Genomic DNA, 26,852 nt, shown 5'->3' with positions numbered 1-26,852 from the left:
CCGTCCTATCAACTGCTTCTTAAAAGACTCCCACATGCCAGAGGTGGATTTACCCTCGAACAGCCTCTCCCAATCAACAGCCACCAAATCCTGCCTAATCCGGCTGTAGTTAGCCTTCCCCCAATTCAGCACCTTACCCATAGGACTCCACTCATCCTTTTCCATGACTATCCGAAAGTTTACAGAATTGTGGTCACTGTTCGCCACATGTTCCCCCACTGAAACTTTGATGACCTGCCCGGGCTCATTCCCCAGTATCAAGTCCAGTATAGCCCCCTCTCTGGTTGGACTATCAACATATTGTTCCAAAGAACCTTCCTGGACACATTTTACAAATTCCTCCCCATCCAGACCCCCAGCCCGAAAGGATTTCCAGTCTATATGAGGGAAATTAAAGTCTCCCACTACAACAACCCTATTTTTTCTGCACCTGTCCAGAATCTCCTTACATATCCGTTCCTCAACTTCCCGTGGGCTGTTGGGAGGCCTGTAGTATACCCCCAACATAGTGACTGCGCCGTTCCTGTTTCTGAGCTCTACCCACAGTGTCTCGTTACATCATCCTTCCAAATTGTCCACCCTCTGTACCGCTGTAATATGCTCCCTAACCTGTATCGCTACTCCCCCACCTCTTCTAGCCCCTCCTCTGTCTCGCCGAAAACACTTATACCCCGGAATATTCAGCTGCCAGTCCTGTCCTTCTTTTAACCAAGTCTCCGTCACTGCAACCACATCCAAGTTCCACGCAAGCATTAAGGCTGTAAGTTCATCTGTCTTGCCCGTTACGCTCCTTTCATTGAAGCAGATGCACTCCAGACCTCCAGGCCCACTGAGTTCATTCTCCCCCAGATTGCTCTTCCTCTTAGATAGCCTTGTCTTGGCTCCATGCTCGTCCCCAGTCTCTACGCTTGTTGACCTATTGTTCTGATCCCCACCCCCCTGCCACATTAGTTTAAACCCATCCGAACCACACTAGCAAACCTCCCATTCAGGATATTGGTTCCCCTCCAGTTCAGGTGTAATCCGTCCTTCTTGTACATGCCCCATCCTCTCTGGAAGACTTCCCAGTGATCCACGAATCTGAAACCCTCCCTCCTGCACCAGTTCTTTAGCCACGTGTTCAGCTGCACAATCTCCCTGTTCCTTGCCTCACTAGCATGTGGCACGGGGAGTAATCCAGAGATCGCTACCCTAGAGGTCCTGCTTTTTAGCTTTCTACCTAACTCCCTAAATTGCTCTTGCAGGACCTCCCTGCTCTTTCTGCCTATGTCATTTGCACCAATGTGGACAATGACGTCTGTCTGATTACCCTCCCCTTTTAGGATGCTTCCTACCTGCTCAGAGACATCCAGGACCCTGGCACCAGGGAGGCAGACTACCATCCTGGAGTCTTGTTTGCGCCCACAGAACCGCCTGTCTGTGCCTCTAACTATTGAGTCCCCCACTACTATTGCTCTCCTATTCTCCCCCTTTCCCTTCTGAGCCACAGAGCCCGACTCCGTGCCAGAGACCTGGTCACCGTGGCTTACCCCTGGAAGGTCCTTCCCCCCCCCCCCCAAAAAAAAACCGGTATACTTACTTTGGAGGGGAACAACCACAGGGGATCCCTGCACTGACTGCTTCCTCCCCTCCCCTCTCCTGACTGTCACCCAGCTAGCTTCGTTTTTAGGTGTTACTGCTTCCCGATAGCTGCTATCTATCACCCCCTCTGCCTCCCGAATGATCTGAAGTTCATCCAGTTCCAGCTCCAATTCCCTAAGGCGTCTGTGAGGAGCTGGAGCTGGGTACACCTCCCACAGGTGAAGTCAGCAGGGTCACTAATGGTGTCCCTTACCATTACCTCCCACATCCTGCAAGAAGAGCATTGAACTGCCCTAACTGCCATCCTCTCCACCCAAACTCCCAACAAGATAAGAAGAGTCCGCTTCAGCAACCAGGCCTGTAGTCTGGGTGCAGTGGCATGTCTTCTACCCCAGGGATGGTTCCAAAAAGCACCCGAATGTTACATCGCTGGCCTAGGAGGCCGTTGTCCAGCAGGTCAGTACAGCTGGCAACCACACCCAAAGTGTGGAAAGTGGGTGAATGCTCTCACCCATTCTGCCAGGAAAAGTGCTCTCAGCTCCCTCTAGTATCAAAGTATCATTGTGGCATCATGTACTGAAATGATGAAGTGAGGTGATGCATGACAAGGCAAGGGACTACACAAAGGATGGTAGGATACTAAACTACAGAGGACCAGAGGGATCTTAGGCTGCATGTCCAAAGATCCCTGAAAACAGCAGGATAGGTAGATAAGGTGGCTAAGAAGGCATATGAGATACTTACTTTTATTAACCTAGCATAGAATATAAGAGCAGGGAGGTTATGATGGAGCTGTATAAACTGCTCATTAGGGTACAGCCAGAGCATTGTGTACAGATCTGGTCACCACACTATAGGAAGGATGTGATTGCACCAGAAAGGATGCAGAGGAGATTCACCAGGAAGTTGCCTGGGCTGGAGTGTTTCAGCTATAAAGAGAGGCTGGTTAGGCTGGGGTTGTTCTCCTTAGAACAGAGAAGGCTGACTTGATTGAGTGTACATAATTATGAGGGACATTGGGTAGAGAGGAAGAAATTTTCCCGTTTTGTAGAGGGGTCATTAACCACAGGACATTTATTTAAGGTTTGGGTCAGGAAATTTAGAGGGGATTTGAGGAGAAACAGAAACAGTTTCATCGAGCGTGATGGGAATCTGCAACTCACTGCCTGAAAGGGGGGCAGAGGCGGAAACCCTCACAACATTTAAGAAGTATTTAGATGAGCACTTGAAATGCCATAGCATACAAGGCTATAGACCAAGTGCTTAAAAATGGGATTCGAATAGATAGGCGCTTGGTGGCTGGCACAGACATGATGGGTTGAAGGGCCTCTTTGTGTGCTGTAAAAGTCTATGCCTGTACTCTTCACGGAGAGGGGGGTGGGGGGGAACGACGACACACACAAATCAACACTCATTCTCTTACGGAGATTTTCACATCACCATAATCCAATCTATCATGTTGCTCACACTCTATCCTCTGGTCCTTATGCCTCACACGGGACATACATCTTACCCAACCTCTTCTCCATCCCCTCTATTCATTTGCCTTTCTTTTGATTTCATACAGGGCAAGCTGGCACACAAAAAAGTGTGAGCAAGCCTGGACTGGGGGAAGGAAAGCAGAGATCCTCGCCCTCACTGAATTTATGGAGGCTACATTGACCTTGCTGGGAGGACAGGGATCATTCCTGTGGGAAAGGGGAGATTGGCCTCTCTCAACAACTTAGAAAGGGTAACAACTCGTCAGAGGCAGGGACAACCCCAGTCTCCAGCACTCGGAGGGCTGCTGGAGACCAGCCACCACTCAGTCCCAATCAGATGGTGAGCCTCTGGAAGTGGCTGCCAGATCAACGGCAGAGATGCAAATAGAGACAGCAGAACATCAGGCAGAGATTTGAGAGTCACTCAGCCAACTAGAGCAAACAATGGAGGAAGGAGTCCATCCGTGTTCTGTCTAATGTTGTGGCTCTGACTTTTGAGCATCTCGAGGTCACCACGGAAACCTCGGTCCAGCAGATTTTGACAGATTTGCGCTTGGCACTGGAGGAGGATGTAGGTGACATGCGTATGAAGCACCCACAGGATGTGTAGATGCTCACAGTTCCCTCCTGTTTGTGCCTGCAGCCACTCCAGCAGCACAGGCCAGTGAGGGTGCTTTTTCCCATGAGCAGATCCTTATATGGTCGGGGCCCTCCAGGCTTCAGACCACCAGAGGAAATCCGCCAAAGTCATCATAGACATCAGGATGTAGCAGTCAGCAAGCTGCAAATGCCAGGGCTGCACCAAGATGTAGTTATCGGGTTAGGAAAATCAAACACTTTCGATGCCATCTCCGGCTCACGGGTGTGCGATCACTAAATAAATTGCACTTTTGTGAATATCTTTGATGGGTATGTGAAGTTTTGGTCAACTGATTTGTTGTGAATTTGAACTTTGTAATCCTCTTATCTCAGTTTAGACATCCTTCCACTCTGTGATAGTGCCCCATTCTGAGATGAACATTCACCTCTTTGCACAGCCAGATTCTGAAGGGCACAACACAATGCAACATGCAAGAAACTCTCTCCAGTTGCAGAGAGCCATCTGAGCAGTCCAAGCATCTGAAGCCCATCTTTAGAAGTCCTATGGTCTGCTCTATAAGGGAGCATGTGGAGCTGTGAGCAGCATTATACCTCTCCTCAGCACAAGTTTCAGGACGAAACACCAGAATCATCTGCCACTGTTTAAATGAGTATCCCCCTTCCCCAAGCAACCATCCCAGTAAATGTTCTGGCCCCTCAAAGATCCTAGGCACCTGGCAGTGACTGTGGATGTAGGAGTCATGACAACTTACAGGGTACCATGCATGAACCTCCAGTATGTGCTTGCGATTGTCACACATCGATGGGATGGTAGCCCTTACGGTTTATAAGCATTAGGGGCTGCTGCCGTGTAACCTGTAAAGCCACATGGGTGCAGTCTATTGCTCTTGGAAAGATGAGAGATTCTGAAACTGATAAATCTTTAAGCCTAGAGATAGATGGTGGCATAGTGGTATTGTTACTGGACCAGTAATCCAGAAGTTAACATGCTGGGAACATGGGTTCAAATTCCCACCATGGCTGCTAATGGAATTTAAATTCCATTTAAATAAAAATTAGCCTCAGCAATGGTGACCATGTAACCCTCGTGATTGTTGTAAAAATCCACCTGGTTCACTAATGTCTTTTAGGGAAGGAAATCTGTCGTTTTTAGCTGGTCTGGCCCACATGTGACTCCAGACCCAAAACAATGAGTAATTTGCCAAATAAGTGTTCAATGAACAGCATGACACTAGAATGTTCTGAGGAACAAAGGGACTTGGTATGTTTGTCCACAGATCTCTGGTGGAAGGGCATTTTCGTAGGGTAGTGAAAACGACCTATGGGACGTTTGCCTTTATCAATTGAGTAAGAAGTCTCACAACACCAGGTTAAAGTCCAACAGGTTTATTTGGTAGCAAATACCATAAGCTTTCGGAGCACTGCTCCTTCGTCAGCTGGAGTGGAAATGTGCTCTCAAACAGTGCACAGAGACACAGAAATCAAGTTGCAGAATACTAATTAGAATGCGAATCCCTACAACCAGCCAGGTCTTAAAGGTACAGACAATGTGGGTGGAGGGAGCCCACATTGTCTGTACCTTTAAGACCTAGCTGGCTGTAGCAGTCCAAAGATGTGCGGGTTAGGTTGATTGGCCAGGTTAAAAAAAAAAATTGCCCCTTAGAGTCCTGGGATGTGTAGGTTAGAGGGATTAGTGGGTAAAATATGTGGGGGTAGGGCCTGGGTGGGATTGTGGTCGGTGCAGACTCGATGGGCCGAATGGCCTCCTTCTGCACTGTAGGGCATCTCCACATCATGACTTTATCAATCGAGGCATAGGTTACAAAAGCAAGGCGGTCATGTTGGAGTTGTATAGAACTTTAGTGAGGTCACAGAGTGTTGTGTGCAGTTCTGGTTGCCACATGGTCGAGTGAAGAAAATCAAGGATATGCAAGAGGCCAGAGATGGATAAACTGGACTGAGATTGAAGAGCACAAAGGGTAAAATCACTGTTCCCATTCTCATGCAAAGCCCCAGCCAAAGCAAGGCAGGCTTCTGTTAAGGTTACTAACCCTGCAGCATTGTTGTCCAGATTCTCCAGCCTGAGTATCCTTCAGCATTGTTTCCTACTAAGAACCATGGATTTATAGAATTCCTACAGTGTAAAAGGAGGCCATTTGACCCATCGAATCTCCACTGACTCCCTGAAAGAGCATCTTATCCAGGCCCAACCCTTCCCCCCCGCCCTATCCCCATAACCCCTCACATTTACAATAACTAATCCACCTAATCTCCACATATTTGGAGCCTAAGGGGCAATTTAGCATGGTGTTGGGGTCCTGGACCGGTCCTGGATGAAGCCAGATGAGATCGTTCTATTTTAGCATCGAGGTTTACAGCGTGGAAACAGGTCCTTCGGGCTAACTTGTCCATGCTGCCCAGCTTTTACCTTTAAGCTAGTCCCAATTGCCCGCATTTGGCCCATATCTCTCTATACCAATCTTACCCATGTAACTGTCTAAATGTTTTTTAACTGGTCGGTGCAACATCGTGGGCCGAAGGGCCTGTTCTGCGCTGTAATGTTCTATGTTCTATGTTCTAAATGCTTTTTAAAAGACAAAATTGTACCCACCTCTATTACTACCTTTTCCCAGACACTCAGCACACTGTGTGAAAACATTGCCCCTCTGGACCCTTTTGATGTGAGGAAGGGATGCTTAACTCTTAAAAAAATGAGCCTAGTCAAGCACTGGGAACAGTGCCAATTGCAACAAAAGTTGCCTGCTGCAGCCCCACTGCACCTTTGGGAGTGGTCTGGCTAGCCATGGGTAGGAGTCCATATTGATTATGTTGGTCTACTCATGGACACAATGTTTTTGTTCCTTGTCACTGCACATTCAAAGTGGAAGGAAGTGTTTAAGGTGAAGCCTCCGACATCGCACATTACAACTGGGAAATTATGCCAATGTTTTTTCACTTACGGAATACCTGAAGTCATCGGGCACAATCTTACTGGCCGTTCATACCATGCTCCTGCTGCAACGAGATGGGAGAATTTGACATCCAGTCAAATCTCCATTCATTGCAGCAGAACGGGAAAATCCCACCAGCGTGGACGGTGGTAACATTCCAGCCATAGTGTCTGATAATGGAACAGAACTTCACTGCCCTCAGTGGTATCAAGTACATTCGGTCTGTGCCTTACCACCCAGGATCCAACAGACTGGCTGAACAAGCCATCCAAACTTTAAGCCTGACCTGAAGAAGAAGTCAGGAGGGACCTTGGAGACCAGAATCTCATGATTCCTTTTGAGGCTATAGGGCCACTCCACATGCAACAACAGGAATCCCGCCAGCAGAACTGTTAATGAACCGTTACCTCAAAACGAGACTGGGCCTCATGTTTCCATATTTGCCGGGGAGAATAGAGGCCAGACAAAGTAGTCAGAAGACAAACCATGATTCATGTCAGTCAACATGGTTGTTTTCAGTGGATGAAGCGGGGTATGTGAGGAATTTTGGAAGTGGGTTGAGTTGGGTCCCTGAAGTTGTTGTATCCAAAACTGGAGCCCTGACTTAGCAAGTGGACGTAGAAGGAAGGATCATCTGGAAACATGTAGACCATTTGAGAGAGCGAGAGTTGTCTCAGCAGCCAATACTGCCATCGAGAGCTATATCGCCATCTGCGAATGTTGTCCAAGCACTGAAGTACCGGGTCATCCTGTGGTAGGCACAACCGACATCTGGATGGAAACAGAACTGCTTGTGCCTGAAGAGGCACCTGTCATTGTGGTTTCAGCTAAAGCAATTCTATGGCAGCGCTCCAGACAGTGGAGTTACACTGCTCCACGAGGATTCAGAAACCCCCTGAAAGACATAATTTTTAATCGATTAAATTCAAATACCAGATGTTTAATGATCTTAGACTGAGTAAATTGAGTATTGACATTCATATAAAAGGACTTGGGGGGAGGGGTGTGCTGATTGTTCATTTAAGGATCAGCTGCAGAGTAAGGGTCACATGACCCAGAGAACCAATGGGGAAGCAGGTTGAGGGATCACCTGGTGAGCTCGGATTTCTATTCTAGAACCTTCCCTGCAGCCATGAGGCTCTGTATAGCCTTTTCTTGTAAATAAACATGTTGTTCTTCCCTTAACTGGTGAACAAGAATGATTACACTTTTCCTTGATACTTCTACCACCTTTTCTGATGTTAGGCTGTCTACCAATATCTATCATAGTCCTACTGCCTCTTCAATACATTTTGTCTCACCCTGTTTTCATTAAGATCTCAGTTCCATATTCTAATTTCTCCATCTTTGCCCCATCACTCTGATCTTGACACCTTTCATTCCAATCCTTCCGTTATGTCTTCCTTTTTCCTCCACTGAGGATTCCCCTGATTGACAGAGCCCTCAACCATCTCGATTCTATTTCCTGTGCTTATTATTCTGCCCCCGCACCTTCACCTTCCTCCCAGTATTGTAATAAGGTTTCCTTGTCCTCACCTTGCACCACAGCAGCATCTACTTGCTTATAAACCATTAAATCTTCTTCCAGTTCTGTTGAAAGATGGTCAGTATGAATCATTAACTCTGTTATTCTGTCTCCACAGTTGCTGCCTTGGCTTGCTGACTTTTGTTGACAGTATTCCTGGAAGCTTCATCACACAACCTCCTGTCTACAAACTGCCCCATCCAGTCAAATTGATTCTCTCCATTACAATATTTTTACAATTAATACAATTAATACATACATTAAAGATACATTAATACATCAAAGACTATTTCCTCGGGTGGATGGAGCTATTACAAGGGGGCATAACTATAGGGTTCGTGGTAGGTTCTTTACGCAGAGAGTGGTTGGGGTGTGGAATGGACTGCCTACAGTGATAGTGGAGTCAGACACTTTAGGAACATTTAAGCGGTTATTGGATAGGCACATGGAGCACACCAGGATGATAGGGAGTGGGATAGCTTGATCTTGGTTTCAGATAAAGCTCGGCACAACATCATGGGCCGAAGGGCCTTTTCTGTGCTGTACTGTTCTATGTTCTATAATACATTAAGAAAAACAAAGAAAATGAAGGGAATATGGGTTTGCTTGGAGCAGTTTAATTCTTGGAGATTAATCAGGACTTCCAGGCCATTGGACAGTGACAGTGTTTTGATGCCCCAGCTGCATTTTCAGTTTTTACTTTAGATATCCAACAGTGACAGTTTTTTTCTTTTGACCTGTCCTTTGATTACAAAATGATTGAAAATGATCTAACAACCCATGATTTTTATTTTGAATTGATTTGATTTATTATTGTCACCTGTATTAGTATACAGTGAAAATTATTGTTTCTTGCATGCTATACAGACAAAGCATACCATTCATAGAGAAGGAAAGGAGAGAGTGCAGAATGTAGTGTTACAGTCATAGCTAGGTTGTAGAGAAAGATCAACTTAATGCGAGCTAGGTCCATTCAAAAGTCTGATGGCAGCAGGGAAGAAGCTGTTCTTGAGTCGGTTGGTATGTGACCTCAGGCTTTTGTATCTTTTTCCCGACGGAAGAAGGTGGAAGAGAGTATGTCTAGGGTGCGTGGGGTCCTTGACTATGCTGGCTGCTTTTTCAAGACAGCAGGAAGTGTAGACAGAGTCAATGAATGGGAGGCTGGTTTGCGCAATGGACGGGGCTACATTCACAACTCTTTGTAGTTTCTTGCGGTCTTGGACAGAGCAGGAGGCATACCAAGCTGTGATACAACTGGGGAGAATGCATATGGTGCATCTGTAAATTTGGTGAGAGCCGTAGCTGACATACCAAATTTCCTTAGTCTTCTGAGAAAGTAGAGGCGTTGGTGGGCTTTCGTAACTATAGTGTCGGCATGGGAGGAACAGGACAGGTTGCTGGTGATCAGTCCAAAGATGTGCGGGTTAGGTTGATTGGCCAGGTTAAAAATTGCCCCTTAGAATCCTAAGATGCGTAGGTTAGAGGGATTAGCGGGTAAATATGTGGAGGTAGGGCCTGGGTGGGATTGTGGTCGGTGCAGACTCGATGGGCCGAATGGCCTCCTTCTGCACTGTAGGGTTTCTATGATTCTATCTGGATACCTAAAAACTTGAAGCTCTCGACCATTTCTACTTCATCCCCATTGATGTAGACAGGGGCATGTCCTCCACTATGCTTCCTGAAGTCAATGACAATCTCCTTCATTTTGTTGACATTGAGGGAGAGATTATTGTCGTTGCACCAGTTCACCAGATTCTCGATCTCATTCCTATACTCTGTCTCGTCATTGTTTGAGATCTGACCCACTACGATGGTGTCATCAACAAACTTGAAAATCGAATTCGAGGGGAATTTGGCCACATAGTCATAGGTTGTATCAGGAGTATAATAGGGGGCTGAAGACCTTATTTGGTCCCAACTTCATTGGAGTAGCTGGCCTGGAAACACTGATAATAAGAAAACAGAGGTTCCCATACTGCTGTGCTGTGAAGGCCCCACAGCTGTGGTTAGCACTGCTGCCTCACAGCATCCGGAATCCGGGTTTGTTTCCCAGCTGGGTCACTTTTGGTGTGGAGTCTGCACGTTCTGCCCATGTCTACGTGGGTTTCCTCTGGGTATCATAGAATCCCTACAGTGCAGAAGGAGGCCATTCGGCCCATCGAGTCTGCACCGACCACAATCCCACCCAGGCCCTACCCCCACATATTTACCCGCTAATCTACGCATTTTAGGATTCTAAGGGGCAATTTTTAACCTGGTCAATCAACCTAACCCGCACATCTTTGGACTGTGGGAGGAAACCGGAGCACCCGGAGGAAACCCACGCAGACACGAGGAGAACGTGCAAACTCCACACAGACAGTGACCCGAGGCGGGAATCGAACCCAGGACCCTGGAGCTGTGAAGCAGCAGTGCTAGCCACTGCGCTACCGTGCCGCCCTACTTTAGTACTTTGGTTTCCTCCCATAGTGCTGGTTAGGTGCATTGGTCATGCTAAATTCTCCCTCAATGTGCCTGAACAGGCGCCGGAGTGTGGCGACTAGGGGATTTTCACAGTAACTTGTGGTTCATTTTGGTAGGACAAATTTAAATGTGGATTACAGGGTCAAAGGTATGGTTCTGAAGACTGTGGAGAAACAGAGAGATCTTGGGATTCATATCCACAGATCTCTGAAGGTTGCCACTCAAGTGGATAGAGCTGTGAAGAAGGCCTATAGTGTGTTAGCTTTTATTAAGATTGGTACCACTGGTCGGTGCAACATCGAGGGCCGAAGGGCCTGTACTGCGCTGTAATGTTGGAGTTTAAGAGCCGTGGGGTTATGCTGCAACTGTACAGGACCTTGGTGAGACCACATTTGGAATATTGTGTGCAGTTCTGGTCACCTCACTATAAGAAGGATGTGGAAGCGCTGGAAAGAGTGCAAAGGAGTTTTACCAGGATGCTGCCTGGTTTGGAGGGTAGGTCCTATGAGGAAAGGTTGAGGGAGCTAGGGCTGTTCTCTCTGGAGCGGAGGAGGCTGAGGGGAGACTTAATAGAGGTTTATAAAATGATGAAGGGGATAGATAGAGTGAACGTTCAAAGACTATTTCCTCGGGTGGATGGAGCTGTTACAAGGGGGCATAACTATAGAGTTCATGGTGGGAGTTATAGGAAGGATATCCGAGGTAGGTTCTTTACTCAGAGAGTGGTTGGGGTGTGGAATGGACTGCCTGCAGTGATAGTGGAGTCAGACACTTTAGGAACATTTAAGCGGTTATTGGATAGGCACATGGAGCACACCAGGATGATAGGGAGTGGGATAGCTTGATCTTGGTTTCAGATAAAGCTCGGCACAACATCGTGGGCCGAAGGGCCTGTTCTGTGCTGTACTGTTCTATGTGGAATGGAATGCCCTGCCTGCAGCAGTAGTGGACTCGTCAGCATTAAGAGCATTCAAATGGTTATTGGATAAACATATGGATGATATTGGAATAGTGTAGATTAGAGGGGCTTTAGATTGGTACCACTGGTCGGCGCAACATCGAGGGCCGAAGGGCCTGTACTGCGCTGTAATGTTCTATGTTCTATGTTTAACTTCATTGCAGTGTTATTGTAGGTCTATTTGTGACACTAATAAATAAAAAAAACAAGTTTGCAGCAAAATAAGATTGAAAATGATTAAACGTTAATGTAAATAAACTGAATCTAATCTTCACCTCCATGGTCGGCATCTCCAAGTCCCGATGAACCTCGGGCCTCCCCAGCATGTTTGGTCATGTGTATGGTCCTCACTGTAAGAATTCAGAACTGTGCATACAAGGCCCTTTTCCAGCCAACGCATGCATTGTTCGGATCACCAACATAAACATTATGAACCACGCATTTGCAGCCCTTTCCTGGTTGACACATACATGGGAGATCCCAGGTTCTTTGGAAATTGGAGATGCCGACCACAGAGTTGAAGACAAAGGACTTGTGCGCCTGCGCAAAAAGCAAAAACATAAAGAGAGCGCAAAAACCTGGGAGGAGCGAGGGAAACTGGGAGAAGTTGAAAAAAACAGGAGAGAGGAAGGAGAAGTAAAAAAACAAAGTTCCCGGTAAGGGAAGAAGAGAGAGGTAAGAAACAGACTCCAGTATTGTATTTGACATGCAAACTGTGATGCGGCTTTCATTGTAAACTTCTTAAACTAATGAAAATTGCATTCAATGTTTTTAGGAGTTTTTAGAGATAAAAGGCTTTTGTGAGAGGGCAGTTGGAGAAAATGGGTGATGTGCCTCAAATTATTTTAAAGTATAAAGATATGCCATGATGTAAAACCGGTTTGGAACCACTGTTCTAGACAGATGAAACACAGGGCTCCGTAGATCCTCTGACCATTTTTTGTGACATGATTGGATCGAAGTTGCTGTGGTAATTTGTCAGTACTTGGCACTGTGGGAAGGAATAAAGGTTGAATTTCTTTCTCTCATGATTCTAGCATTATATTAATATTAGAAATACAACTTTCAATTTAGATAGCTTTAACATTGCTACTCATTATAAGTTAATACGTTGTTTTTTGACTGTAAAGCCAAGGATTAAGATGGCACAGCGATAAAATAAAATGCTGTGGCCAGTGTGTCTCTTCAGTGCAGCATTTATAGGACCATAGGGGGAGGGGAAAGGAGACACGCAATGAGAGGCACGGCAGGAGTCATGACTGACTGGTCACGTGACAGTGAAATGAGAACTGGGGTTGTATTGTGTAGCTTATTGCTGTGTACTGTCAGTGAGTCCGTGATGCACTTTACACTGCAATGTGAAGCAAATTATCTGCAATCTCAAAGATATACTGCAGTATAGCATATAATACTTTCTGAATATTCAGTGAAATATCCTCCCCAGAATTATAGACAATACCTTTTGGATGAACAGGATAGAGGGAGCAAATAAATAATTTATGCTAAATTATTTATGATGAGAAATTATTTTATTCAACGTAGACATCAGACACATAGAACCATATTTCCATAGAAAAGTTATAATAAACGGTTCTGTTTGGCTCATTTGATTTCTCTAATTCGAAGAACATGATTAAATTGAATAAATGTCCTCTGCATCTCTATCCACAAGAGTTAGAGGTCAAATCATTGATTTTGAAGACGTGAGGAGCGTGCCATGATGCATCAGTCACATCCAGGACTCCCCCACACCCACACAGCTTCCTGTATGGGGAAGGTGGGTGCAGCCAGTCAGAGCTCAAGAGCTCCTGCTTCTTTCCTTATGCAGCAAAGGCTCCCCCAGTAAACCGACTACAACACAGGAAGTGGGTAGGTTCTAGTCTGTTACCATTCCAGGCTGAAAAGGTTACTGCATCTCCTGGAATTGCACACGAGAAAAAGGCGGATGAGTGTAGGATTTTAGAATTCATTTTTGAAACGAGAAGTGAGCAAGTTTACTTCAGGAGAGGTCAGAAGGATTGTGTACTTACGCAAAGCTACACAGGATTCGCTGAAGCTGCAGCCAGCACCGTCTTTGAAGCTTCTGTGTGTGAATTGTTTCCTGAATTCCAGACAGGATGATAGCTGCACAGGTTTTGGCCTATTTCTTCACAGAATTAAAGGCCGATCAAGTCAAAAAGGTGAGCCTCCTTCTTTACATGTAGTTCATTGTTACTGTTACATATATTGTTGGTGCTTTTAAAAATGTAATCTGTTTGAAATGAAATTACCCTAAATGCATCATTAGAAGGAAACAATTGAGAGACAAGGTACAAAAGAGCTGAGGAAGTATGCCTGCTGTTTAAAACAGACCTCGCGTGTTACATTTATGTTGATAATTTGCGAGGTGTGATCTAGAACTATAATTCTGAAAGGATTTGTAATGGCTTCCTTAATCTCTTACTGCAGTGTCCTTGAAAGCAGTATGGTGGTGTCATTCATACTCTGCAGGCTTGTTTTACATTTGTTTTACTATAGATGTTTTATTTAATTTGGGCCACTGATTATAATGTGCCCATTATAATTTTATTGAAATTTAAAACCTTTACATTTTTTTTAGTTGGCTTTTGCCTTCTCATCATTCCCCATTGTGTGTGTGTGTCCTAAATACAGGCCTTTCCAGGGTTCTTGTTAAAAAGCTTTAAAGAAACAAACATTATTTCAGTACTGGGTGCATAAATACTGTTATAAATGTATTATTAATTAATATATTAATGAAAGAATATAGTTATTAATACTGGCTAATTTTATCTGGCAAAAACATTGCAGTACATCATATATTCATTTTAAGTAGTTAGGTTCTTTTGTAGAAATGGGTAAAAACTGGGTGTGAAAAGCTTCTAATAATTTATTCAAGAATTGTTTTAACCAAGTGTCTGCAGCTAAAATATAGAAGAGAATATTATAAACCAGTCACATGAGATTCCCTGTAAACCCACTGTAGTAACAGAGACGTTTAACGATTACTGTATTTTCAAAAATATTTCCTACTGTTTTACCCTGCTCTTTTTTAACAAATAATTATCTCTCCGCCAGTTATCTTTGAGGTAGGTCATTGCACCCTTCCCTTTCAGGCCAAACAGTTTCCTTTAAAAAAAAGCTATTATACATGCATCATTCTATAAAAGATGAATAAAACAAACCTGCCTTTTTTACTATCCTGTAGCATGCAGTTTATAATTACATTTATCCAAATCTGACACTTTAGAGTAAAGGTAGAACTATTGCTTAGTTTAATAAACCAGTTTACAAAATGGTGGCAGGATTCCCCACCACTCCCATCCTTTTAAAGAAAGATTTGCATTCAGATTTGTTGCTCAGCCTGGTCAACTAACACAAATGATTTGGCTTGACCTCAAGCATTGTATCTCTTCACGCCTCCATACCCTCCTATGTAAAAGCAAACTGCAACAGTTTTCTCAGACTCATGACGTCTGCAAAAACATTCTGAAAACCCTTTCATCTACTTGGAACTTTAATCTTTTTATTTGCTCCTGAATGCAACCAAGATACTGGTCATCTGCACAATTGTGTCTATTCTTTGAAGTTTTAATACCATTTCTGCCATTAATTGCTTAAAGCAAGAAGATGATGGTTTAAATCTGAATCTGTACTGTGTATAAATGCTTATGTTGGCCAAATGGCAGGAGCAGTGCAAGGAAATGAATGAACAGGTCTTCCGTCCTTTGAAGTGTTGATTGAATGAGGAACACATGACAATAATAACCATGAACATGTATTTGTATGGTATTTTTAATCTAATAAAACATCCAATGTGTTTCACGGGCAATGTAAAACAAAAGAGAACACCCAAGGTCAGCAGAAATGTGGAAAAAGGTGTAGTTTTTTAAAGAGAAAAGTGTATTGGTTTGAGAGAATTCAATAGCTTCGGGGTCAAGGCTGAAGGCATGGCCACCAATGGCTAAGTGACTAAAATCAAGGATGCTCAAGAAGCCAGAATTAATGGAGGGTGGCTATCTCAGGGGGTTGTGCAGCTGATGGGATTTACATGGATAGGGGTAAGACCATGAAGGGTTTTGAAGACAAGGGTTCAAATTTTTAAAGTGTTGCTTAACAGAGAGCCAGTGTAAGTCACTGAGCACCTGTTAAGCAGGACTTGGTGCGAGTAAGTTCATGAGTAACAAAGGTTTGAATAGCTTCAAGATTACGCAGGGTGGAACATGGTGGGCCGGTCAGGAATGCATTAGATGTTTAGAGTTAACAGGCATGGATGAGGGTTTCAGCAACTGATGAACTGAGACAGTGGCAAAGTTCATAGAAGAAATCATAGAAACCCTACAGTGCAGAAGGAGGCCATTCGGCCCATCGAGTCTGCACCGACCACAATCCCACCCCACATATTTTACCCGCTAATCCCTCTAACCTACGCATCCCAGGACAATTTTTAACCTGGCCAATCAACCTAACCCGCACATCTTTGGACTGTGGGAGGAAACCGGAGCACCCGGAGGAAACCCACGCAGACACGAGGAGAATGTGCAAACTCCACACAGACAGTGACCCGAGCACGGGAATCGAACCCGGGACCCTGGAGCTGTGAAGCAGCAGTGCTAACCCACTGTGCTACCATGCCGCCCTGTTGGCTGATGTTATGGAGGTGGAAATAAATAATCTTTGCGATGAGGAGAGCTTCTGTGTGTAATTATGGAATCTTTAATTGGACAACGACTGTATTAATATACCACCTTTAGCATGGTAATATGTACCAAAAAGTATTATGCAACCAAATCTTATACAGACCACAGATGGCCAAAGTTTTGGTCAAAGAGGTCAGTCTGAAGGAGCATCTTAATTGGGTAGAGAAAGGTGGTTAGGGTTAGGGAAGGAATTCAAGAGCTTGGTGCTGTGGCATTTGAAGGATTAGTGTCAATAGTGGAGTGATTAAAATAACAAAAAATGCAAGAAGCCAGAATTGGAGAAACACAAATCTCAGAAGTGTGTAGGGTTGGAGGAGTTTAGAGATAGTGAAGGATGAGGTCATGAAGGAATTAAAAACAAGCAATATTGCATGGGCCCCAATGCTATTGATCAGTGAACACAGGGTGAAGGGTCCTGGCATTGGATTTTTGTATCATCATCTGCAGACCGTTAAAATAGGTGGACAAGGCTCGGATGCAGAAGTCCAGCCCCCATTTCCCACAGACCCAATTTTTGCTGGTAGAGGAAAGGGACAGGTGGTGGAGAATTTGAGTTCGCATGGACAGTATGATGGGTGCACCCCCAGAGAGAAAATCACATGTTTTGGGGTATTTTTTACTGAGGTGGGTCCAGCAAGTCGGGGATGTTAGGATATGGACATCAGCTTAACCAGGAGAATGAGCGGCCTTGTTTGAATATCTTAGCTGAAGTCTGTCACCTCCGATAATACAACATTCCATTAGTACTGTACTCGAGTGAAGTAATGAGCTCAATTTCTGAATGGAACCAGAACCCTGTCGACTGACACAGCAACAAGAGTGCTATCACTGAGAAATGGCAATTAAGAGTGGCGTTGGAAGTGGAACCGTCTCTTCCCAGCTCTCAGCTCCAGTTTTTCAGATCAGTTTTCTTCAATTCTTTTGCCCGTTTTCTGTCTCCCCAGACCTGAGCACTGTGTAACTTCTCCAGCATCACATAAGTGACTCTCATCAGTAAAATACCTAAAAGCTGGCACATTATTCAACTGCTGGCCATCATCTCACTCAGTGCCAAATATATATCTCTCATCATGTCAACAGAATTCTGTTACCTTACCCAAGTGATAAGTAAAATGAGTGAGTCTAGATGGTGAGGGTCATGCAATTATTAAACTGTGGCATTCATCACAGCTGAACCTGGTGTCAGTGACATCCACACGTGCACTGACCTTTCAGCAGAGCCACAATGGTACTTCTCCCTCTCTAGCCTTGAGTTATGTTAGCACATGAATTGCTGTTAAGAATTAATTCTGTAGTAATAGTATATGATTTGATTTGATTTATTATTATCACATGCATTAGAATACAATGAAAAATATTTTTTCTTGGATGCTTATACGGATTGTGTCCATCTCCAATAACTGGAAACATGTGCTATATTTGTGTAGAAAGCTGTGCAATATGTGAAATAATTAATTCGTATCTCAAAGCAGGTGCCTGAATGCTGGGGGACATAATCATAGAAACCCTACAGTACAGAAAGAGGCCATTCGGCCCATCGAGTCTGCACCGACCACAATCCCACCCAGGCCCTACCCCCATATCCCTACATATTTACCCGCTAATCCACACATCCCAGGACACTAAGGGGCAATTTTAGCATGGCCAATCAACCTAACCCGCACATCTTTGGACTGTGGGAGGAAACCGGAGCACCCGGAGGAAACCCACGCAGACACGAGGAGAATGTGCAAACTCCACAAAGACAGTGACCCAAGCCGGGAATCGAACCCAGGACCCTGGAGCTGTGAAGCAGCAGTGCTAACCACTGTGCTACCGTGCCGCCCAATGAATGAATACATGTAAATCTCTTGTTGGGTGGAGGTTTTGTGCAAAGATCCTTTGTCTGATATTAGCTGCCTGGTAGGATGGACTGTTGTTTAACATGGAGGTTAGGGCTCTTGCATTTCTGATGCATTTGTGCTTGCTCTTTGATTCTGGTGGTTGGAACTGCATAGACCCAGCAGAGGTGGCAGCACAATGATACACAGTCAGGATGGAGTTGTTCCGGGAGTCGAATCTGCACCCCATGAAGTCTCAAGGAATGATGAGTTAGTACTCCTCCATTTTGAACCCCAATTGGAAGAAACACTGAGGATGGCAAGGGCAGCGAATGTACTGTGGGTGGAGCATTTCCATGTCTATTACAAAGTGTGGCTTGGTAGCACCACTAGAGACCAAGGTTGCAGAGTCCTAAAGGACATAGCTGCTGGACTAGGTTAAAGGCGAGGGAACCAACCAGAGGGGGGAAAACCTATTTGACCTTGTCCTCACCAATTTGCCAATTGTAGATGCATCTGTCCATGGCAGTATTGACCACCTCACAGTCCTTGAGACCCAAGTCCCACCTTCATATTTAGGATATCCTCCATTGTGTTATGGACTCTACCACCGTGCTAAATGGGGATAGATTTTAAACAAATGCAGCACACCAAAACTGGGCATCCATGAGGCGCTGTGGGCCATCATCAGCAGCAGAATTGTACTCAACCGCAACAGGTGGAGGAGGTGGTTAAGAAGGCGTATGGTGTGCTGGCCTTTATCAATCAAGGGATTGAGTTTAGGAGTCCAGGGATAATGATGCAGCTATATAAGACCCTCATCAGACCCCACTTGGAGTACTGTGCTCAGTTCTGATCACCTCATTACAGGAAGGATGTGGAAAAGATTGAAAGGGTGCAGAGGCGATTTACAAGGATGTTGCCTGGATCGAGTGGCATGCCTTATGAGGATAGGCTGAGGGAGCTCGGTCTTTTCTCCTTGGAGAGATGTAGGATGAGAGGAGACCTAATAGAGTTATATAAGATGTTGAGAGGCATAGATCGGGTGGACTCTCAGAGGCTTTTTCTCAGGGTGGAAATGGCTGCTACGAGAGGACACCGGTTTAAGGTGCTGGGGGGTAGGTACAGGGGAAATGTTAGGGGGAAGTTTTTCACACACAGGGTGGTGGGCGAGTGGAATCGGCTGCCGTCAGTGGTGGTGGAGGCAAACTCAATAGGGTCTGTTAAGAGACTCCTGGATGAGTACATGGGACTGAATAGGATGGAGGGTTATAGGTAGGCCTAAAAGGTAGGGATATGTTCGGCACAACTTGTGGGGCTGAAGGGCCTGTTTTGTGCTGTAGTTTTTCTATGTTTCTACCACCAAGACAGGGGACCAACCCTGGTTCAATAAAGTATGAGGGAGGGAATGCTAGGAGCAGCACCAGGCATACCTAAAATGAGATGTCAACCTGGTGTGTGAAGCCTAGGTATGTCCTGTTTATAAAAAGCAGGACAACCTCACTCCAAACATTTACCACACCATCGGTCTATTTTTGATCATCAACATTGTGATGGAAGATGTCATTGACACTGCTTTGAAGCAGCACTTATAGAATCTTAAAATCCCTACAGTACAGAAATAGGCCATTTGACCAATCAAGCCTGCCCAACAATAATCCTACCCAGTCCCTATCCCTGTAACCCCGTGTATTTACTCTGCTAATCCCATTGACACGAAGGGGTCATTTTTTTTTGTATTTTTATTCCAATTCAATCAAATCAAGTCCAATTCAGAGTCTCGACAAGTTGAGACATTCCTGATCCAAGCTGACAAGACAGGGCTCTCACCTCCTGTCTTGGGCTTGATCTACATGATCCAAGCTGATTGGAGTAGGCATAGCTCCTCTTCCAAGGCTTGATCTCATTTGCATCTTAGCCAAAAGGCCAAGATGCCGCTTTTAAAAATTGCTTCAAGTGAAGCTAAAATGTAACCTAATGACTTCAACCAAGCACAGCATGTCGATACTACACTTGATCTTAGCCAAGTCATTTAAGCATGGCAAATCAACCTGACACCCACACCTTTTGGATTGGTTGACACAGTGGTTAGCACTGCTGTCTCACAGCTCCAGGGACCCGACTTCAATTCCAGCCTTGGGTGACTGTCTGTGTGGAGTTTGCACATTCTTGGGGTTTCCTCCAGGCGTTCCAGTTTCCACCCACACTTGAAAGATAAGCAAGTTAGGTGGATTGGCCATGCTACATTGCCCCTTAATGTCCCAAAATGTGTAGGTTCGGGGGATTAGCCATGGCAAACATATGGGTTTACATGGATAGGATGGGGGAAAGGGCCTGGGTAGAAAGTCTGTTGGAGAATCGGTGCAGACTCGAGGGTCGAATGGCCTCCTCTGCATTGTAGGGATTCTGTGAAACTGGAGCACCCAGAGGAAACCCACACAGATACGGGGGAACATGCAAACTCCACACAGTTACCCAAGGCCAGAATTGAACCTGGGTCCCTGGAGCTGAGAGGTGACAGTGCTAACCGCAATAAATAGTAATAACCTGCTCACTGACATTCAGTTTGGGTTATGCCAAGGTCACTCAGCTCCTGAACACATTACAGGCTTGGTCCAAATGTGGACAAAAATGGTGAATTCCAGATGTGAGGTGAGAGTGACTGCCCTTGACATCAAGGCAGCATTTGACCGAATGTGGCATCAAGGACTCATCAGACTTGATGGGCTCAATGGCCTCCTGTATTGAAAAGTTTCTAAGACTCTGTGAAGGAGCCCTAGCAGAACTAGGGGAATCAAAGGGAAAACTGGCTAGTGTCTTGCCTGACACAAAGAAGGCTGATTGTGGTTGTTGGAAGTCAATCATCTCAGTCTTGGGACTTCACTGCAGGAGTTCTTCAGGATAGTGTCTTGGGCATAACCATCTTCATTCCGCTGCTTCATTGATTACCTTCCCTCCATTAAAAGAATGCTGCTGATGATTTTCAGCTGCATTCATGACTCTTTAGATACTGAAGCAATTGCATGTCCATTTGCAGCAAGACCTGGACAACATTCAGGCTTGGGCTGGTAAGTGGCAAATTACATTCGCGCTACACAAGTTCTGGCAATGGCTACTTATATAATCATAGAATCTAACCATCTTACCTTGACAGTCAATGGCAATACTATTGCTGAATCCCTTACTATCAACATCCTGGGGGTTGCCATTGATCAGAAACTGAACTGGACGAGCCATATTAATACTGTGTTTACAAGAACAGGTCAGAGGCTAGGAATCCTGTGGCGAATAACTCACCTCCTGACTCCCCCTAAGCCTGTCCACCATCTACAAGGCACAAGTCAGGAGTGTGATGGAAGATGAAATACTCTCCATTTGCCTGGATTGGTGCAACTCGAACAACACTCAAACGCTACACCATCCAGGACAAAGCAGCCCACTTGATTTGTTCCCCATCCACCACCTTAAACATTCACTCTCATCACCACCGATGCACAATGTCAGCAGTATGTGTACCATCTACAAGATACACTGCAGCAACTCAGCTAGGCTGCCTTGCCAGCATCTTCCAAACCCACGACCTCTACCATCTGAAGGGCAAGGGCAGCAAATGCATGGGGGCACCACTACCTGGAAGTTCCCCATCAAGCCAAAAACCACCCAGACTTGAAACTATGGCCAGAATTCTCGGCCGTTTGTGCTGGCGAGATTCTCTGGTCCTGCCAGCGGTGTAGGATAGCTTCAACGGGAATTTTTATTGACAGCAGAGGGACTAAAGGATTCTGCTGCCAGCGAATGATGAGTTACCTCCTGCTTCTGAGAAGAACTCTGAGGGGAGGCCAGAGAATTTTGCCCTAAATCACTGTCACCAGGTCAAAATCCTGGAATTGCCTCCGTAATAGCACTGTGGGTGTACGTACACTTCATGGACTGCAGCGGTTTAAGAAGAAATCTCACCACCACTTTCTCAAGGGCAGTTCGGATGGGCAGTAAATACTGTGAACAAATAAAGCTGTTTTTTTTTTTAATATACTTTTCCAATTCAATCAAATCAAGTCCAATTCAGAGTCTCAACAAGTTGAGACATTTCCAATCCAGGCTGACAAGACAGGGCATGCAATCCTGTACCCTGTCTTGGGCCTGATCTACATGAGCCAAGCTGATTGGAGGAGGCGCAGGTCTTCCTTCTCCAAGGCTTGATCTCATTTGCATCTTAGCCAAAAGACCGAGATGCCGCTTTTAAAAATTGCTTCATGTGAATATGAAGCTTAAATGCAACCCAGTGGCCAGTACCAAGCGCAGCATCAGCAGACCACACCTGATCTTAGCCAAAAGGCCGAGGGACCATGGTAAGGTTAATGTGTTTGGAAAACATTGCTGTGGGTTGGGATGAAATTTTGCTGTTCCACAGTGCAGGATCCTTTGACTATTCTCCACAGAGAGGATCTGGAAAACAGTTACTTTTGATGTTGAGTTCTTAAAAGTACATTATGTTTCCTCCGATTTTTAAAAAAGATTTTTGAGACTAAAGGTAGTTGAGAGGGCAATGAGCTAATATTATTTTCAGTAGATTGAATAATCAATTCTTGGACTCTCAGCCATTTAAAAATACTTTAAACTCATTGGCTGGATATTTCCCATTCTTTGGCGAGATGGCACAGCGGGTGGGAAAAATGGGATTGCCCGGTGGCTTTTTCCTCTATATTGTTCAGCTCATAACTAGAAAAAATGCAGGGGTTGGTCTCGCTGACAGAGTGGACCCTGATTGAGCCAGCCGATATGAATATAAAAATAAATTAAACCCCCCCCCCCCAACCAACCATGGAGTGGCAGTGCCCTCATGCCGATGTGTATGGATTATGTAACAGAGGGCAAAATTATTGCGCATTGAGGCCTGATAATCAGATGTTAATGTAGTATAACAGGGATCCTGACACTGAATGTCAGAAGTTCTGTTACATCATTGGCAGGGGGAGCGGGGACAATCGCAGCAGGTAATCGCTCCAGCGTAAATCGTATTCTGGGCCTCCCGCAGAATTTTCCACTCCTCACCAAAAACAGGAGCAGGAAATCCCCCTCATTATGTTTGATCCTTCTCTGTCTGTGTGTATTGAGAAATAAATCTCAGACACAGACATAAGCATGCAGTAAGAATTTAAAATGGAATGCTGTTGCAGAGTAACTTGGCCCATGAATGTTACACGAAGATTGGAGAGCATTGTCAGAATTAATACTGTTCCATAATATAACCGGATGTTCGCTTGGTGTCTTCAGAAATTGAAGAAGCATACGAAATACATAAATATCCTATTGGAGTAAAATATTGAGATGTTATCTTTGCACCCTGGACTATATGATTGTCTAAATAGAGATAGGGCAATGCAAATCAACTCCTAAATCATAAAACTCTCATTGCATCAGGGAGAATCTTATGGCACCAAATCCATGAAGGTAAATTTGTAACAGTTACCCATGCTGCAGGTTAAATCACTGGATTAGCACACCATTTTGTTTTAAATTTCTCTTGTTCAATCAATGTTCTCAGCTGTGAAATAAGTCTTGATAGAAATTTCACTTTTTTTCAACAGATCGACAAATATCTGTATGCTGCGCGTCTCTCAGATGAAACTTTACTTGATGTTATGGCGCGATTCAGGACCGAGATGGAGAAAGGACTAGGACGGGACACTAATCCAACAGCAACACTCAAAATGTTGCCTACCTTTGTACGATCAACTCCTGATGGAACAGGTGAGATGTTTTTTATACTGGACATATCGTGCCAGTAGGTTCTGCCACTGTGCCAGCGGTGTGCTCATTTTACCAGACAAAGAATGTTAGAAAAATTGACAATGAACCGAGGACATTCAGGACACTTCTTTGTAGTTACAGTTTCAAGGAGGATACCCTTCGTAATCTGCCCACTAGAAATGGCATAACTCTTTCTTTGGTGTTAGGGCAATCTTTCTATTCAGCCATGTGGCCTGATATTTAATTAATAATCAGATTTTTATTCATAAATAAATAAAAAGTGGCAAAAAATTACCAGAGCAGATTTTATTAAATTGCAACTAAATTTATGATTCCTCAGATCATAAAATAATATTTGGGTATGTTTCACCTTTCTATCCAGGTGTAAATTCAGCTGGCTGTTTGCAAATCAACTTGATTTCTATTTCCATTGTGGAAGAGGTTTATATGACAAATATCATGTTAGCAGCTACAGAGTGGGTGCAGAGTCACTGTGATAAAGGTGCTCCTGGGGTTAGGTTGGGAAATCCAGGATTCTGAATCGGCAACAATGTGAAAACAACATTAAATGTCCAAGCTGGGATGGTGTGTGACACGTGATGTTCCCATCACGATGTGCATACATAAACCATCAAATAATCTTGGTGATGGAGGTGTCGTGCGTGGGTGGAGTTGCTGCAGCTTTTCTAATCGATTGTGCTAGTGATGGGGGGAATGGATATTTGACTCCGGTGGTCAGGGCATTTGTCAAGATTACTGATCAATGGTGGATGGTGTTGAGCTTCTTGAACAAAAACAGAAAATGCTGGAAAATCTCAGCAGGTCTGACAGTATTTGTGGAGAGAGAATAGAGCCAATGTTTTGAGTCTGGATGACCTTTCATCAGAGCTTCTTGAATGTTGGTATAGCTGTATCCATTTAGCCAAGTGCTGGTTAATTCAACACGACGGACTTGAGTCTTGTAAATGGTGGAGAGGTTTTGAGAAGTCAGAAACTCACTGATTACATTGTTACAGCTGTTGTCTGGCTTACGTTGTTTCAGAGGAGCTATGAATAGAGCTGTTCACTGTGGAATTATCAACTGATCTTACGACAGAGAAAATCAGCAATGAAGCAGCTGTAAGTGGTTGAATCCTTCTCTGGGGAACTCGTGTACTAATGTCCTGGGGCGGTGACAAATGGTCTCTGAAACCAAGGCCATCTTCCTTTATATCAAATATGAGAACAACTACTGGAGAATTTTCCCTTTGATTCTCATTCACCTGAATTTTGCCAGTGCGCAGTCAAAGACTGCCTGATGCAGAGGGCAGGTTTTTCAACCTAATGCCCAGTGGGAACTAATACAAACTCTCATTACATTCCAAATATATCAGTGTTGGAGAGAGCACAAGATTGGCTGGTGAAACAAAAGGGAATGGTCAAACTGATTCAGTGATGCTTTGGCTGAGATTAACATTACATAACTGAAGCAATTGTGGATTTTAGACAGAAGTGTCAGAGCTTGCTGTGTAGCCCTGAATGGGGCTTGCATTCCAACCATTATTTTGTAAATTGAGTTTGTATCTTTATATGCCCTGTTTGTGAACAGAACTCCCACTCACCTGATGAAGGAGCAGCGCTCTGAAAGCGAGTGGCTTGTGCTACCAAATAAACCTGTTGGACTTTAACCTGGTGTTGTGAGACTTTTTACTGTGTTTGCCCCAATCCAATGCTGGCATCTCCACATCATAGCCCTGAATGGGTACAGCCTTTGTAGCTGTAACATGACAGAGGATGAAAGAACTAACCTACATTCCAAGCATGGGTTGGCAATCTGATGCAAGACATTGAACCTAATGTTGCCAACTTGCCAGATAGAAATGCTAGAAGAGGAGAGCTTTAGTTTCCCTCATCTGTTGATGATTCCAATTTCACCTTTTTACAGTATGGCTGTGATGAAACATTGTCATTTTGTTTCAGATGCACAATCTGCATGTGAGCCTTGGTTGGGTGAAAGCACTTTCGCCATCTAGATTGCAGATTCAAATTCCAGTTGAAAGACTTTAGTACATAAAAGCATGGCACTCAGAGGGGCAGTTAAGAGTCGAACACATTGTTGCAATGTGCCCTCTCAAATGGCCGTGCAAGCCATGATATTAGAGATTGGTGACAAGTGCTGGCCTTGTCCATGCCCATATCCCATGAAAGAATAAATTATTCTCAATTCTATGCTCGCTCAACATCAATTTGTCATCAGGAGTGGAGGTAAATGGATAGTACAGGAACCAGAGTCAAGGTTGATTTTGGTCCGTGCTCCCCAAAATAGCGTCTCATCTGCCACCTCTGTTAAGGTCAATTCATTTTGTTTGCTGTCACTGTAGCATTAACTGAGCCATTGGCCACTGCCTTGCTTCTTCTTTGGTTTTCTTGAAGCCTCCCTTAGTCCATGTCTCAATGTTATCCACCTAACCAATTTTTCTTCTTACTCTTCTGTTTTTACCCTGATTTCTCATTCAGTTGTTGCCTGGCTAAGGTTGTCAGGTTTTAGTTTCCAATGTCCATTCTTGGCTACCTTTTTCTGTCTAACTCTACTTAGCAGCCCTTTTCTACTCTTGATCTGATCCACTCAACTGTCTTTCTGCCCATTCAGCTGATTCTGAGCATTCTCCACATACCTACATTCCACAAGTTGTTACCATTAAGTAATTAGGAGAAACCTCTCTACCCGGGGAATGGTGAAAATGTGGAATCCGCTACAAGTAACTGAGGTGAATAGTATCAATACATTTTAGAGCTAACAACATAAGTACATGAGTAAGAAATGAATAGATGGTATGTTGATCAGATGAGGTGAAGTAAGGGGAGACTGATATGGAGCATAAGTGCAGCAAGTTGGGCCAAATGGCCTGTTTCTGTGCAAGATAGATTATTTATTAGATAAGGGTATTATGGGGGATGAAAGTAAATTGGGTAAATGGAGTTGAGATGTATAGTTCAACTATGTAATTGAATAGTTGAACAGGCTCAAAGGCCTGCTCCCAAAATA

At 44.5% G+C, this 26,852-nt stretch overlaps 1 protein-coding gene across 1 annotated transcript in view; it reads left to right on the top strand.

Moving 5' to 3' along the window:
• The first annotated feature begins 13,307 nt into the window (after positions 1-13,307).
• hk1 (hexokinase 1) overlaps positions 13,308-26,852 on the top strand; it is a 135,408-nt gene continuing 121,863 nt past the window's right edge. Inside the window, exons 1-2 of the mRNA XM_078223677.1 lie at positions 13,308-13,739; positions 23,665-23,827. Coding sequence (XP_078079803.1) covers positions 13,677-13,739; positions 23,665-23,827 — 226 coding nt within the window. The 5' untranslated portion in view covers positions 13,308-13,676. The remainder of the gene's footprint in view (positions 13,740-23,664; positions 23,828-26,852) is intronic.

Source organism: Mustelus asterias, chromosome 11, assembly GCF_964213995.1.
Source record: "Mustelus asterias chromosome 11, sMusAst1.hap1.1, whole genome shotgun sequence".
Classification (NCBI taxonomy): Eukaryota; Metazoa; Chordata; class Chondrichthyes; order Carcharhiniformes; family Triakidae; genus Mustelus; species Mustelus asterias.
The sequence above is the reverse complement of the archived record's forward strand: the minus strand, read 5'-3'. Positions and strand labels throughout refer to the sequence as shown.